Source organism: Clarias gariepinus, chromosome 16 (assembly GCF_024256425.1).
Source record: "Clarias gariepinus isolate MV-2021 ecotype Netherlands chromosome 16, CGAR_prim_01v2, whole genome shotgun sequence".
NCBI classification, from domain to species: Eukaryota; Metazoa; Chordata; class Actinopteri; order Siluriformes; family Clariidae; genus Clarias; species Clarias gariepinus.
This window is the reverse complement of record NC_071115.1, coordinates 6,220,001-6,234,058: the sequence shown is the minus strand read 5'-3', so window position 1 is coordinate 6,234,058 and position 14,058 is coordinate 6,220,001. Positions and strand designations below refer to the sequence as shown.

At 47.6% G+C, this 14,058-nt stretch overlaps 1 protein-coding gene across 3 annotated transcripts in view; it reads right to left on the bottom strand.

The window, feature by feature from the left end:
- Positions 1-14,058, bottom strand: part of plekhh3 (pleckstrin homology, MyTH4 and FERM domain containing H3) — a 39,845-nt gene that overhangs the window by 2,363 nt on the left and 23,424 nt on the right. For 2 of the 3 annotated variants that reach the window (XM_053514552.1, XM_053514555.1), the window contains exons 5-12: positions 6,298-6,455; positions 4,684-4,807; positions 4,238-4,568; positions 3,191-3,398; positions 2,429-2,565; positions 1,608-1,728; positions 864-1,289; positions 585-776 (exon numbers count right to left, since the gene is read on the bottom strand). In XM_053514552.1, the coding sequence (XP_053370527.1) occupies positions 585-776; positions 864-1,289; positions 1,608-1,728; positions 2,429-2,565; positions 3,191-3,398; positions 4,238-4,568; positions 4,684-4,807; positions 6,298-6,455 (1,697 nt within the window). The remainder of the gene's footprint in view (positions 1-584; positions 777-863; positions 1,290-1,607; positions 1,729-2,428; positions 2,566-3,190; positions 3,399-4,237; positions 4,569-4,683; positions 4,808-6,297; positions 6,456-14,058) is intronic. The other variant, XM_053514553.1, reaches the window with a different exon arrangement.

Here is a 14,058-nt window from a genome sequence, read left to right as displayed (position 1 = left end):
GCATAAAACCCACGGAGAGAGAAAACATGTTGAGACTAAAACGCTGAACCGAGACCCGACCGAGACGTTTCAGTGACGTCATCTGGATGAACATAAATATACACCGTGATATACAGGGTGTCCCAAAAATCTGGGGTCGTCATTTCGTAGACTAACGAGATTTCTCAATCTCTCGCTGAAATGATCTCGAATTGTACCGAGATGTGTAAAAACTGACCAGGTTTAAAAAATTTATGTTTTACATTTATTTGTGTTGAAACTTGAAGATGAGGAGTTTGAAAAGATCTACATCCGTTTGAACGTGTTTTTGGAATTGTGATAAATAAATCTTTCATTTTTCAACATGAAGCCTATTTAATTTCGTTTTGCCTACGACAGATTTACGCTACTCAGATTTTCATACTTGTCCAATTTTAAAACACCCTGTATTATATTTTTCTGCCTAATATTTCTGAAGTGTGTTAGGTTAATTCAAACATCTGGATTGCGCCGAGACAGGATTCGGGGAAAACATAAATAAATGTATAAATAAATAAATAAACATCTGCTTTAGCCTGCGCGGGTCCCCGGTGAGGGGATTTTACCTCGGAGGTGTGGAAGAGCAGGTGGCGGTCGGTGGCGGTGATGGTGAAGGTGTTGCTGTCGGACACGCCGTACGAGCAGATCTGCGCGATGGGGAGCGACTCGAGCGCCTCGGCCTCGCCCGGGCGATACAGGGACACGCAGGAGGCGGCCACGCCCAGCCACAGGCGCTGAGAGAAACTCCCGCTCGAACTCTGAACCGCACAGAGAGAGAGAGAGAGACGGTTATTCCTGGACATCACATCACCCTTGTTTCAGTTCTTTAGACCTGGTTGTCTCACCATATAGAAGTCCACTTCATAGAGCGTACACCCGAAGCCCGGCCACTGGCGTGCGATGGTGAGGTAGGCGGCCATGCTGTCCGCGCGGCTGTACCCGGACAGAGACTTCCAGCGCTCCATGATGCTGGTGGACAGGGCGGTGGCCTCGTCGCGCAGCCTGGCGCGCTCTCTCTGCTCCTGTCCGTCGCGCCGCTTCTGACCCCACAGCGCGCCCAGAATTCCGGCCGGGAACGGGCACCCGGGGGCCTCGGGGGGAGGGAGCAGGGCGCGGGTCTCCAGCGCGCGCGCCGGGTACAGCTGCTCGAGCGGCGGGTACGGGGCCAGCGAGCCGTAATCTCCGAGCAGGGCCTGCAGTCTGAGAGCGGCGAGAGACAGCAGGTCCTCCTCACACACGGGGAGCTGACCGCGCACTACCATCTCATGGCACTGACACACACACACACACACACACACACACACACACACAGAGAAATATTTATTATCATAATGTATATATGCTTTCCTTTTTTTTTTAATAATGTTCAGAAGTTTTTTTAATTTTTAACTTTATTAAATAAAAGGGTGCAGACATTTAGTTCAACATTTATTTATTTATTTATTTATTATTACTCTTTCTATACTTATTATTTTTGTTTGTCCTTGTGGCTCATACGAATGTAAATATTTCTTATGCCTTTAAAGCACCTTTGAACTTTTGAATCTGTTTAAAACAGGAGGTAACGTTATTATTCTTTAGTGTCTCACCTGTTCGTACAGGAACAGATACTCGATGCTGTCTGTGCTGATGCCGTCCGCGTCCAGAAGGCAGTAGAGTTTAAAGCACAGCCTCCACTGACACTCCGGCTCTGACTCCTTCACCGACAGACTGAGAGGAAGACACACACACACACACACACACACACGCACATACTCTTATCAGCATGATGAATGCAACAGGTCTGACTATTAAATAAATGTGCCAAGATTTCTGTGAAGAATCCTGCACACTAAACACTAATGGTCCATAAACAACATGTTTTACACACACACACACACACACACACACACACACACACACACATACACATACACACACACAGAGTGGCCTTTTAATAGCGCTGTGTCTGCAGTTCGTGTTTTTGTGAGCATGTGAGAGCGTGTATCATGTCCCTGAACTTCCAATTCTGGGAACGCCTGTTTCAACAAGCTTTGCAAAAAAAAAAAAAAAAAAAAAAAAACACACGCACGCACACACACACGCACACACTCTTCCGAGAATCAAACAGATGCCTTTTATTCCAGCTGGCCTTCTTATCTTGCTCACTTTGCTTTCCACATCAGGCGAATCTGATGACATCGCTCTCACGCTGGCCCGTCTCAAGACTTAAAACCGAATCACACGTGGTGGACACACGTGCAGAAGCGTGCGCATGCTCGCCCTGCCGTGTTGTCGCGTCTGATACGGCGCCGTTCTAATCTCGGCACATTAATAAAAACCGATCTGAATGTTTGGCCCTCATGCTGCTGTGACTAAGGCATTCTGGGTGTCGAGGGATTCTCGGCTCGATCTTCATTTAAGTATTTACTTTTCAAACCTGGTGATGACATCGGCGATGATGGTCCCGCCCCCGATCGCTCTTTCCCAGGAGTCTTTCTGCTCGAAGAGAGCGAAGGTGTTGCGGCTGTGCTGCAAGCCGAGTCGCTCCGCCACCTTCCTCACCACCTACAGAGGGAGGGAGAGAGTGAGAGAGAGAGAGAGAGAAAGAGGGGGAGAGAGAGAGGGGGAGAGAGAAGGAGAGAGTCACTATAAAGCTATAATAAGAATTCTTATTATAAAATTAAATGTCCTTTATACACACTACAATGCTCGTCTGCCTTCACATGCATATGAACTTGAGTAACATCCGATTCCTAATCCACAGGGTTTAATACGATGTTGGCTCCGCCCCTTTGCAGCTATAACAGCTTCAACTTCTCTGAGAAGGCTTTCCACCAGTGCGTTCATGGGAATTTTTGACCGTTCTTCCAGAAGCGCATTTGTGAGGCGAGCATTTGTGTCCCGATAGAACACTTTTGGGATGGAGACTGGGAGGAGCCAGACCTTCTCATCCGTCAACAATGCGCTTCTGGAAGAACGGTCACAAATTCCCAAACCTTGTGAAAAGCCTTCTCGGAAGAGTTGGAGCTGTTATAGCTGCAAAGGGGGCGGGGCTAACATTGTATTAAACCCTACGGATAAAGAATTGGATGTTCCTCAAGTTCATATGCATGTGAATGCAGGCGAGAGAATACTTTTAGCACTTTTAGTGTATTTAGTTCCTGAAGAGGATCTTCCGACGTTTGTATACCTCGTTAGCGGTGGTGTGTGAGCTGATGGGGATCCTGCAGCAGCCTGGCCCCGGGTAGTGCACGGTACACACCATCTCCTGCCGCGTCATCAGGCCCTGGATCTCCTCCCAGGACGGCACGCACTCGCGGCAGCGCGTCTTCTCCAGAGCCTGGGCGATGAACGAGGCGTAGCTCTCAACCTCCGTGTCCACGCACACGCTCTGCACCCTGCCGCGAGCACAGCACAGTTAAAACCAAGGAACAGAGGAATAAGGAGCAGATACGAAGCGCGGCGCGGCGTGTGGCATGAGCCTGGGTGTGGCGGCGCGTGTTTGTTTATTCGTTTGTCAATCCGGATTATATTCTCTGATTAATAATAAAAAAAAAAATGTTTTAAACTTATATAAAAGAGGTCACATGCTGCAGCTTTACAAGAGAACTTGTAAAGCGATGTGTTCTTGGATCTTCCCCTCACTGCGCGCTCGTTTATTTATCTTTCTATCTCTTCCATCCTTCTCTTTACTCTGGCCTGCCTGCAGCACTCGGCCTCTCAATGAGGCGTGGGATGAGAAACGGCGGTCGGTCTCACAGCGCTGTCCTCCTCGTGTCCTTCTCCCTGTGTGCGTGTGTGTGTGTGTGTGTGTGTGTGTGTGTGTGTTTATGTGGGGAGAGAGAGAGAGAGCGCGGACAGGAAAGAGAATTTTCCACAAGAGTCAACTTGGGCGAGCAGCTGTTTCCGCGCACTCAGCCACAAGCCCGGGTGCGGTTCATGTTTGTTTACACGCTTTCGTTATGTGTGTGTGTGTGTGTGAGAACGAGAGAAATGTGAGATGTGCTGACATGCCATGTATCTGTAAGGTGTGTGTGTGTGTGTGTGTGCACCCAGGAGAGCGTCGTTACTGTGGGAAGGTGATGGTCAGTGTCGTGAGAAACGTGTTGCTAGGCAACCGGGAAACAATCATTTACATTTTTTCCTGCACAGAGATTCCTGCTCTTTTGATTATGTTTTATCGTGTGTGTTGTGTGTGTGTGTGTGTGTGTGTGTGTGTGTGTGTGTGTGTGGTCACCTCTTGAGGTGGAAGCGCAGGTATCGGAGGACGGGGCTGCTGGGCAGGAAGGTGCAGCTGGCGCAGGTCAGCAGCTGCCAGTAGCGCAGCCGGGCGCCCGTCTGCGTCTGCGTGTCGGCGTGCGTCTGCGTCTGCGGGCGAGTGTGCGCGATGCTCGTCTGCTTGATGAGCTGACAGTAGAGCTCGTCCCTCAGGGGTCGGAGGTCGAGGCAGGTTTGCAGGACCCCCTGGATCAGCGGGACGGGCTCTCGCTCCGACTCCAGCTGCTGCACGCAGTTAAAGAGTCTCACGGCTTCCTCTCGCACAGACACGTAGCCTTTACCGCCTAGATCTACACACACACACACACACACACGTTGTTATGACGTTTGTCAATATTTTACATCCGTCCTAGATTAAATGTGTATGAATATGTGTGTGTGTGTGTGTGTGTGTGTGTTACTCACGTAGGTGGTCCAGGCTGCCGTAGGGGAAAGGTAGCAGAGGAGCGTAGAGAGGACTCTGTGTGTATGCCAGGATGGGATTGTGTTGATAGATGTGCTCCACTACCTCGGGGTTGAACTTGTTCTCCTACACACACACACACACACACACACACACATATAGATTTATAATGCCTTTTTTTTTCTGATCTTCCAAACACTTGTCTACTTCCTCCTACTGATTTACAGGAATATATCTAACACACACACACACACACACACACACACACACACACACACACACACACACACAGAGAGAGAGAGAGAGAGAGAGAGAGAGAGAGAGAGAGAGAGGACCCTGTGCAGCACGCTCATACTGAACTCGCACATGAACCCTCTGACCCCTGGCCAGTTTGTGTAAACGTAATTGTGTGTGTGTGTGGGTTGGATGAGCTCGCACGGGCCGAGTGAATGACCTCAGGGTTGGGCTGCGTCCCAAACCGCAGTGCCGCCGCTACACCATGGGAACAGCGCGGCGCCCCCCGGGGTCGGGGTGACGGTGATGAGACGGTGTATAAATCTGACACTTTGTCCTGAGGTTCTTGTTTACTCCTCGTCTCCATCAGATCAGGAGGTTTCAGGCGCCTGCGTCCCTCCGCTAAAGAATCCACTCTCTCAGTGTGTGTGTGTGTGTGTGTGTGTGTGTGTGTGTGTATCTATGACGCCGGGCAGAGCGGGAATCCCGACTAGCAACCAGGAAGCTATTAATACGGCGTCTGCATTACATCAGACGGACGCTTATTTACAGACGCGGGTTAATCGTGGCAGCAGCAGCAGCGCGACTCCTCATTATTAATAACTCACTGCAGATATCGTAGCTGAGGACACGTGAGCATAAAAAAAAATAAAAAAAAGATGCAGTGTGTGTGTTTACATCCATCAAGGAAAATCTCAAGACGCCTGTCAGTCAAGTGTGAAGTCATTGTGACCTGTTTTTCATGTGTGTGTGTGTGTGTGTGTGTGTGCACGGTCGCGTGTGGGCGTGTCTTTCTGGGGAAGGCTACAGAAAAAAACACAAGAAGGAATTGAAAGATGTCATGTTGTTGCCATGACGACCACTTAAGATGAAGATATTTTCATGACCACACATGACGGACGAACTGTGTGTGTGTGTGTGTGTGTTTGTGTGAGTGTATACTATATATACGTACTAGATGTGCCATGACTTCGTTCGCGTGGAATTTAAATGCACAACTCATGAGTGCGTTTTTTTTTTTTTTTTAGTACAGCGCCATCTGTTGAATTTTGGAATGTAGCTAAAAATATATTTTCACGTTAACGTGACGTGCGCGGAACGAAGGTGTGAGATCGTGATTATTAAGTAGATTTCAATAAACGCATATTAAAAAATGTTGTATTTTGAGATGACATAATGATTTATTAATTTTTCTTCATGATATAAGGCCGTTTTCCATTTAAACTTCTCTTACTCACCTTACGTCCCCACAAAATATATATATTTTTTTTAAACGTCTTGTACGTACAGACACGCCAACTCCATTTTTTTTAAATACACTATATATATATATATATATATATCTCACACATATATACGCGTGTGTGTTTGGAATGGCTCACCTCTATGTCGCGGATGAGGAGCTGGGTCGGCGTCTCCACTGGCGCTTTGCTGTCGATGACCTTCTGTACCGCACACGCCCAGTGCACCGCCTCGTTGAAGTGTTTCGTGAAGAGTTTGTAGCTGTGTTTCCGCCCAAACACGGTCAAACTCCAGTAACCTGCACACACACACACACACACACACACACACACAATGCTCAGCTAATCAATGCGCGTATCAAGGAAAGCACATGTGGTGTACTGTGATGTGATGTGACGGATAAGAGAGCTAGTAATGAATTACATTTATTCGAGTAACTTTTTTGAAAAAAAAAAAAAAAAAAATGTACTTCTACGAGTAGTTTTTACTGCGCCAGACTTTTTGCTTTAATTTGAGTAGATTTGTGAAAAAGAAACGCTACTCTTACTCCGCTACACTCGACTTGTTACTTTTCTAACCACGGCCGGTTGCTCTACCACATGACTGTGTTTCACCAATCAGACGCAGCAGCAGTAATCACATGACTCAACTTGACCAATCAGCCGTGGTCTTGATCACCACATGTAGTCACATGACCACACTCGAACCGGCACGGCGTGTTCCGCTTACACAAAGCGCATAAAACGTTCAAAACGTATGAAAACTCGACTTCTAACCGAAGAAACATATCGCGGTAAGTTGAGCTGTTTCATTTAATGTTGCAATGTTAATATATATAATATATAATTATTATATAAGTAAACAATAATATACATGGAATATAATAAACTGTATATATACTGGATGTTATTATAATGACATTATGATGAAACAGTTACTCAGAACTCGAGTATCTTTTCACTGAATACTTTTTTTAGTGGTGCTTGCAAAGCATCACTATTGTTATCTTGCAAACTTATTATTATTTTTTTTTATTAGTGGTGCTTGCAAAGCATCACTATTGTTATCTTGCAGGCTTATTATTATTATTATTCTTCCGTACAAAGTTTGGCGCGTAACTAGTCCCGCACCGTTTGTCCTAGACCCATGAGTGAGGTGTCAAATCGTGCGGCCTATACGGGAATGGGGTGCTATGACTTTTCTAAGGGGTGGGCGGTTAATTGCCCCCGCAGGGGGCAATTAACCGGCCAAAAAATCCCATAGAATTAACATTACGGCCAACTTTGACGGATTGTAGCGCAGAGAGGGAATCTTGTAGAAACGTAAACTTTTCCAGATTTGAAGAGGTTTGCAACCTGTGTCAGAAGATACCCTGCACAAGGGGATACGTTCGACCCCCGGGGCAAGAGGGGTCCCCAAAGTTGCCCCATAGAATTTGAATGGGGATTTTGGCAACTTTGCCCATTGACTTATAATGGGAATTAAAAAAAATTACTAGTGCCGCACCGTTCGTCATAGACCCATGAATGAGGTGTCAACCCGTGCGGCTTATTCGGGAGTAGGGTGCTTTGACTGTTTGAAGGGGTGGGTGGTTAATTGCCCCCGCAGGGGGCAATTAACCACCTACAGACTTAACATTGAGACCAACTTTGAGTCCCATGAGTGAGGTGTCAAACCGTGCGGCCCATCTTCGGGAACGGGGTGCTGTGACTTTTCTGAGGGGTGGGTGGTTAATTGCCCCCGCAGGGGGCAATTAACCGCCCACAGACTTAACACTGAGAACAACTTTGACTGAGTCTTGCACCGTTTGTTGTAGACCCATGAATGAGGTGTCAAACCGTGCGGCTTATTCGGGACTAGGCTGCTCTGACTGTTCGAAGGGGTGGGTGGTTAATTGCCCCCGCAGGGGGCAATTAACCACCCACAAACTTAACATTGAGACCAACTTTGACCGAGTCCCATGAGTGAGGTGTCAAACCGTGCAGCCCATCTTCGGGAACGGGGTGCTGTGACCTTTTTAAGGGGTGGGTGGTTAATTGCCCCCGCAGGGGGCAATTAACCACCCACAGACTTAACATTAATTTAACTGTGGAACCGACTGTCGTAGGGACACTCTTTTGCATGTATCATCATGCTCATAAGCCACGCCCCCTAGCACCTTCATTAGCATGCTGTTAGCATGATGCTAACGCGATTAGCATTTTGCTAGCATGATGCTAACAAAATTAGCATCTTGCTAGCTTCATGCTAATTTCATCAGCACATCGCTAGCATGATGCTAACGCTATTAGCATGTCGCTAGCATTATGCTAACTTTTCGCTAATAACATGTATAAAATGTTCCTAGCATCATGCTAGTGTAATTAGCACGATGTTTAGCTGATTAGCATGGTGCTAGCTTGATGCTAGCTATATTAGCATGTTGCTATCAAGATCCCATTGTCGTGGAGATATGGAGGGCCAGAGTTTAGCCACGGCAAGCACCACTCACATTTTCTTCAGGAAATGTACCTTTCTAGTTAGTGGTGCTTGCAAAGCATCACTACTATTCTCTTGCAGGCTTATTATTAGTGGTGCTTGCAAAGCATCACTATTGTTATCTTGCATACTTATTATTTTTTTTATTATTCTTCTTCCGTACAAAAGTTCGGCGCGTAACTAGTCCCGCACCGTTTGTCGTAGACCCATGGGTGGGGTGTCAAATCGTGCGGCCTATACGGGAATGGGGTGCTATGACTTTTCTAAGGGGTGGGCGGTTAATTGCCCCCGCAGGGGGCAATTAACCGCCTCAAAAATCCCATTGACTTAACATTGAGACCAACTTTGACAGATTGTAGCGCAGAGAGTGAATTTTGTAGAGACATTAAACTTACCAGATTTGAAGAGGTTTGCAGCCTGTGTCAGATCATACCCCGCACAGGGGGATAAGTTCGACCCCCGGGGCAAGAGAGGTCCCCAAAGTTGCCCCATAGAATTTGAATGGGGATTTTGGCGACTTTGCCCATTGACTTATAATGGGAATTTAAAAAAATTACTAGTCCCGCACCGTTCGTCGTAGACCCATGAATGAGGTGTCCGCCCGTGTGGCTTATTCGGGAGTAGGGTGCTTTGACTGTTTGAAGGGGTGGGTGGTTAATTGCCCCCGCAGGGGGCAATTAACCACCCACAGACTTAACACTGACAACAAATTTGACTGAGTCCCGCACCGTTCGTCATAGACCCATGAATGAGATGTCAAACCGTGCGGCTTATTCGGGAGTAGGGTGCTTTGACTGTTTGAAGGGGTGGGTGGTTAATTGCCCCCTGCGGGGGCAATTAACCACCCACAGACTTAACACTGACAACAAATTTGACTGAGTCCCGCACCGTTCGTCGTAGACCCATGAATGAGGTGTCAAACCGTGCGGCTTATTCGGGAGGAGGGTGCTCTGACTGTTTGAAGGGGTGGGTGGTTAATTGCCCCCGCAGGGGGCAATTAACCACCCACAGACTTAACATTGAGACCAACTTTGACCGAGTACCATGAGTGAGGTGTCGAACTGTGCGGCCCATTTTCGGGAACAGGGTGCTGTGACTTTTCTGAGGGGTGGGTGGTTAATTGCCCCCGCAGGGGGCAATTAACCGCCCACAGACTTAACACTGAGAACAACTTTGACTGAGTCTTGCACCGTTCGTCGTGGACCCATGAATGAGGTGTCAAACCGTGCGGCTTATTCGGGAGTAGGGTGCTCTGACTGTTTGAAGGGGTGGGTGGTTAATTGCCCCCGCAGGGGGCAATTAACCACCCACAGACTTAACATTGAGACCAACTTTGACTGAGTCCCATGAGTGAGGTGTCAAACCGTGCGGCCCATCTTCGGGAACGGGGTGCTGTGACTTTTCTAAGGGGTGGGTGGTTAATTGCCCCCGCAGGGGGCAATTAACCACCTACAGACTTAACATTCATTTAACTGTGGATCTGACTGTCGTAGAGACACTCTTTTGCATTTATCATCATGCTCATGAGCCACGCCCCCTAGCACCCTCATTAGCATGCTGTTAGCATGATGCTAACGCGATTAGCATTTTGCTAGCATGATGCTAACAAAGTTAGCATGTTTCTAGCTTTATGCTAATTTCATCAGCACATCGCTAGCATGATGCTAACGCTATTAGCATGTCGCTAGCATTATGCTAACTTTTCGCTAATCACATGTATAGAATGGTCCTAGCATCATGCTAGTGTAATTAGCATGATGTTTAGCTGATTAGCATGGTGCTAGCTTGATGCTAGCTATATTAGCATGTTGCTATCAAGATCCCATTGTCGTAGAGATATGGAGGGCCAGAGTTTCGCCACGGCAAGCACCACTCACATTTTCTTCAGGAAATGTACCTCTCTAGTTATTATTATTATTATTATTATTCTTCCGTACAAAGTTTGGCGCGTAACTAGTCCCGCACCGTTTGTCGTAGACCCATGAGAGAGGTGTCAAATCGTGCGGCTTATACGGGAATGGGGTGCTATGACTTTTATAAGGGGTGGGCGGTTAATTGCCCCCGCAGGGGGCAATTAACCGGCCAAAAAATCCCATAGAATTAACATTACGGCCAACTTTGACGGATTGTAGCGCAGAGAGGGAATCTTGTAGAAAAGTAAACTTTTCCAGATTTGAAGAGGTTTGCAACCTGTGTCAGATCATACCCCGCACAGGGGGATAAGTTCGACCCCCGGGGCAAGAGAGGTCCCCAAAGTTGCCCCATAGAATTTGAATGGGGATTTTGGCGACTTTGCCCATTGACTTATAATGGGAATAAAAAAAAATTACTAGTGCCGCACCGTTCGTCGTAGACCCATGAATGAGGTGTCAACCCGTGCGGCTTATTTGGGAGTAGGGTGCTCTGACTATTTAAAGGGGTGGGTGGTTAATTGCCCCCGCAGGGGGCAATTAACCACTCACAGACTTAACACTGACAACAAATTTGACTGAGTCCCGCACCGTTCGTCGTAGACCCATGCATGAGGTGTCAAACCGTGCGGCTTATTCGGGAGTAGGGTGCCTTGACTGTTCGAAGGGGTGGGTGGTTAATTGCCCCCGCAGGGGGCAATTAACCACCCACAGACTTAACATTGAGACCAACTTTGACCGAGTACCATGAGTAAGGTGTCAAACTGTGCGGCCCATTTTCGGGAACAGGGTGCTGTGACTTTTCTGAGGGGTGGGCGGTTAATTGCCCCCGCAGGGGGCAATTAACCGCCCACAAACTTAACACTGAGAACAACTTTGACTGAGTCTTGCACCGTTCGTCGTAGACCCATGAATGAGGTGTCAAACCGTGCGGCTTATTCGGGAGTAGGCTGCTTTGACTGTTTGAAGGGGTGGGTGGTTAATTGCCCCCGCAGGGGGCAATTAACCACCCACAGACTTAACATTAAGACCAACTTTGACTGAGTCCCATGAGTGAGGTGTCAAACCGTGCGGCCCATCTTCGGGAACAGGGTGCTGTGACTTTTTTAAGGGGTGGGTGGTTAATTGCCCCCGCAGGGGGCAATTAACCACACACACACTTAACATTGATTTAACTGTGGAACCGACTGTCGTAGAGACACTCTTTTGCATATATCATCACGCTCATAAGCCACGCCCCCTAGCACCCTCATTAGCATGCTGTTAGCATGATGCTAACGCGATTAGCATTTTGCTAGCATGATGCTAACAAAATTAGCATGTTTCTAGCTTTATGCTAATTTCATCAGCACATCGCTAGCATGATGCTAACGCTATTAGCATGTCGCTAGCATTATGCTAACTTTTCGCTAATCACATGTATAGAATGGTCCTAGCATCATGCTAGTGTAATTAGCATGATGTTTAGCTGATTAGCATGGTGCTAGCTTGATGCTAGCTGTATTAGCATGTTGCTATCGAGATCCCATTGTCGTAGAGATATGGAGGGTCAGAGTTTCGCCACGGCAAGCACCACTCACATTTTCTTCAGGAAATGTACCTCTCTAGTTATTATTATTCTTCCGGACAAAAGTTCGGCGCGTAACTAGTCCCGCACCGTTTGTCGTAGACCCATGAATGAGGTGTCAAATCGTGCGGCCTAATCGGGAATGGGGTGCTATGACTTTTCTAAGGGGTGGGTGGTTAATTGCCCCCGCAGGGGGCAATTAACCGCCCCGAAAAGTCCCATAGACTTAACATTGAGGCCAACTTTGACGGCTTGTAGCGCAGAGAGGGGATTTTGTAAAAACGTGAAATTTACAACATTTGAAGAGGTTTGCAGCCTGTGTCAGAAGATACCCCGAACAAGGGTATAAGTTTTACCCCCGGGGCAGGAGGGGTCCCTAAATTTGCCCCATTGACTTATAATGGGGATTTTGGTGAATCACTAGTCCCACACCGTTCATCGTACACCCATGAATAAGGTGTCAAACCATGCGGCTTATTCGGGAGTAGGGTGCTCTGACTGTTTGAAGGGGTGGGTGGTTAATTGCCCCCGCAGGGGGCAATTAACCACCCACAGACTTAACATTGAGACCAAGATTGTCCGAGTACCATGAGTGAGGTGTCAAACCGTGCGCCTTATTCGGGAATGGGGTGCTGTGACTTTTCTTAGGGGTGGGTGGTTAATTGCCCCCGCAGGGGGCAATTAACCACCTACAGACTTAACATTGAGAACAACTTTGACTGAGTCTTGCACCGTTCGTCGTAGACCCATGAATGAGGTGTCAAACCGTGCGGCTTATTCGGGAGTAGGGTGCTCTGACTGTTCGAAGGGGTGGGTGGTTAATTGCCCCCGCAGGGGGCAATTAACCACCCACAAACTTAACATTGAGACCAACTTTGACCGAGTACCATGAGTGAGGTGTCAAACTGTGCGGCCCATTTTCGGGAACAGGGTGCTGTGACTTTTCTGAGGGGTGGGTGGTTAATTGCCCCCGCAGGGGGCAATTAACCGCCCACAGACTTAACACTGAGAACAACTTTGACTGAGTCTTGCACCGTTCGTCGTAGACCCATGAATGAGGTGTCAAACCGTGCGGCTTATTCGGGAGTAGGGTGCTTTGACTGTTCGAAGGGGTGGGTGGTTAATTGCCCCCTGCGGGGGCATTTAACCACCCACTGACTTAACATTGAGACCAACTTTGACTGAGTCCCATGAGTGAGGTGTCAAACCGTGCGGCCCATCTTCGGGAACAGGGTGCTGTGACTTTTCTAAGGGGTGGGTGGTTAATTGCCCCCGCAGGGGGCAATTAACCACCCACAGACTTAACATTGATTTAACTGTGGAACCGACTGTCGTTGAGACACTCTTTTGCATTTATCATCATGCTCATAAGCCACGCCCCTTAGCACCCTCATTAGCATGCTGTTAGCATGATGCTAACGCGATTAGCATTTTGCTAGCATGATGCTAACAAAATTAGCATTTTGCTAGCGTTATGCTAATTTCATCAGCACATCGCTAGCATGATGCTAACGCTATTAGCATGTCACTAGCATTATGCTAACTTTTCGCTAATAACATGTATAGAATGTTCCTAGCATCATGCTAGTGTAATTAGCACGATGTTTAGCTGATTAGCATGGTGCTAGCTTGATGCTAGCTATATTAGCATGTTGCTATCAAGAGCCCATTGTCGTGGAGATATGGAGGGCCAGAGTTTCGCCACGGCAAGCACCACTCACATTTTCTTCAGGAAATGTACCTCTCTAGTTACTCTTATTATTTTGATTTCTAATTAAATCATGAGACATCTCTCTCTCTTTCTCTCTCACACACACACACACACGTGCACAAGTGTGAGTCAAGAGAACACTGGACCATATAGACCATAACTACACACTTTAATTCTCACACACACACACACACACACACACACACAGTCCAGTGTGACTAAGTCGGTCTGGTCA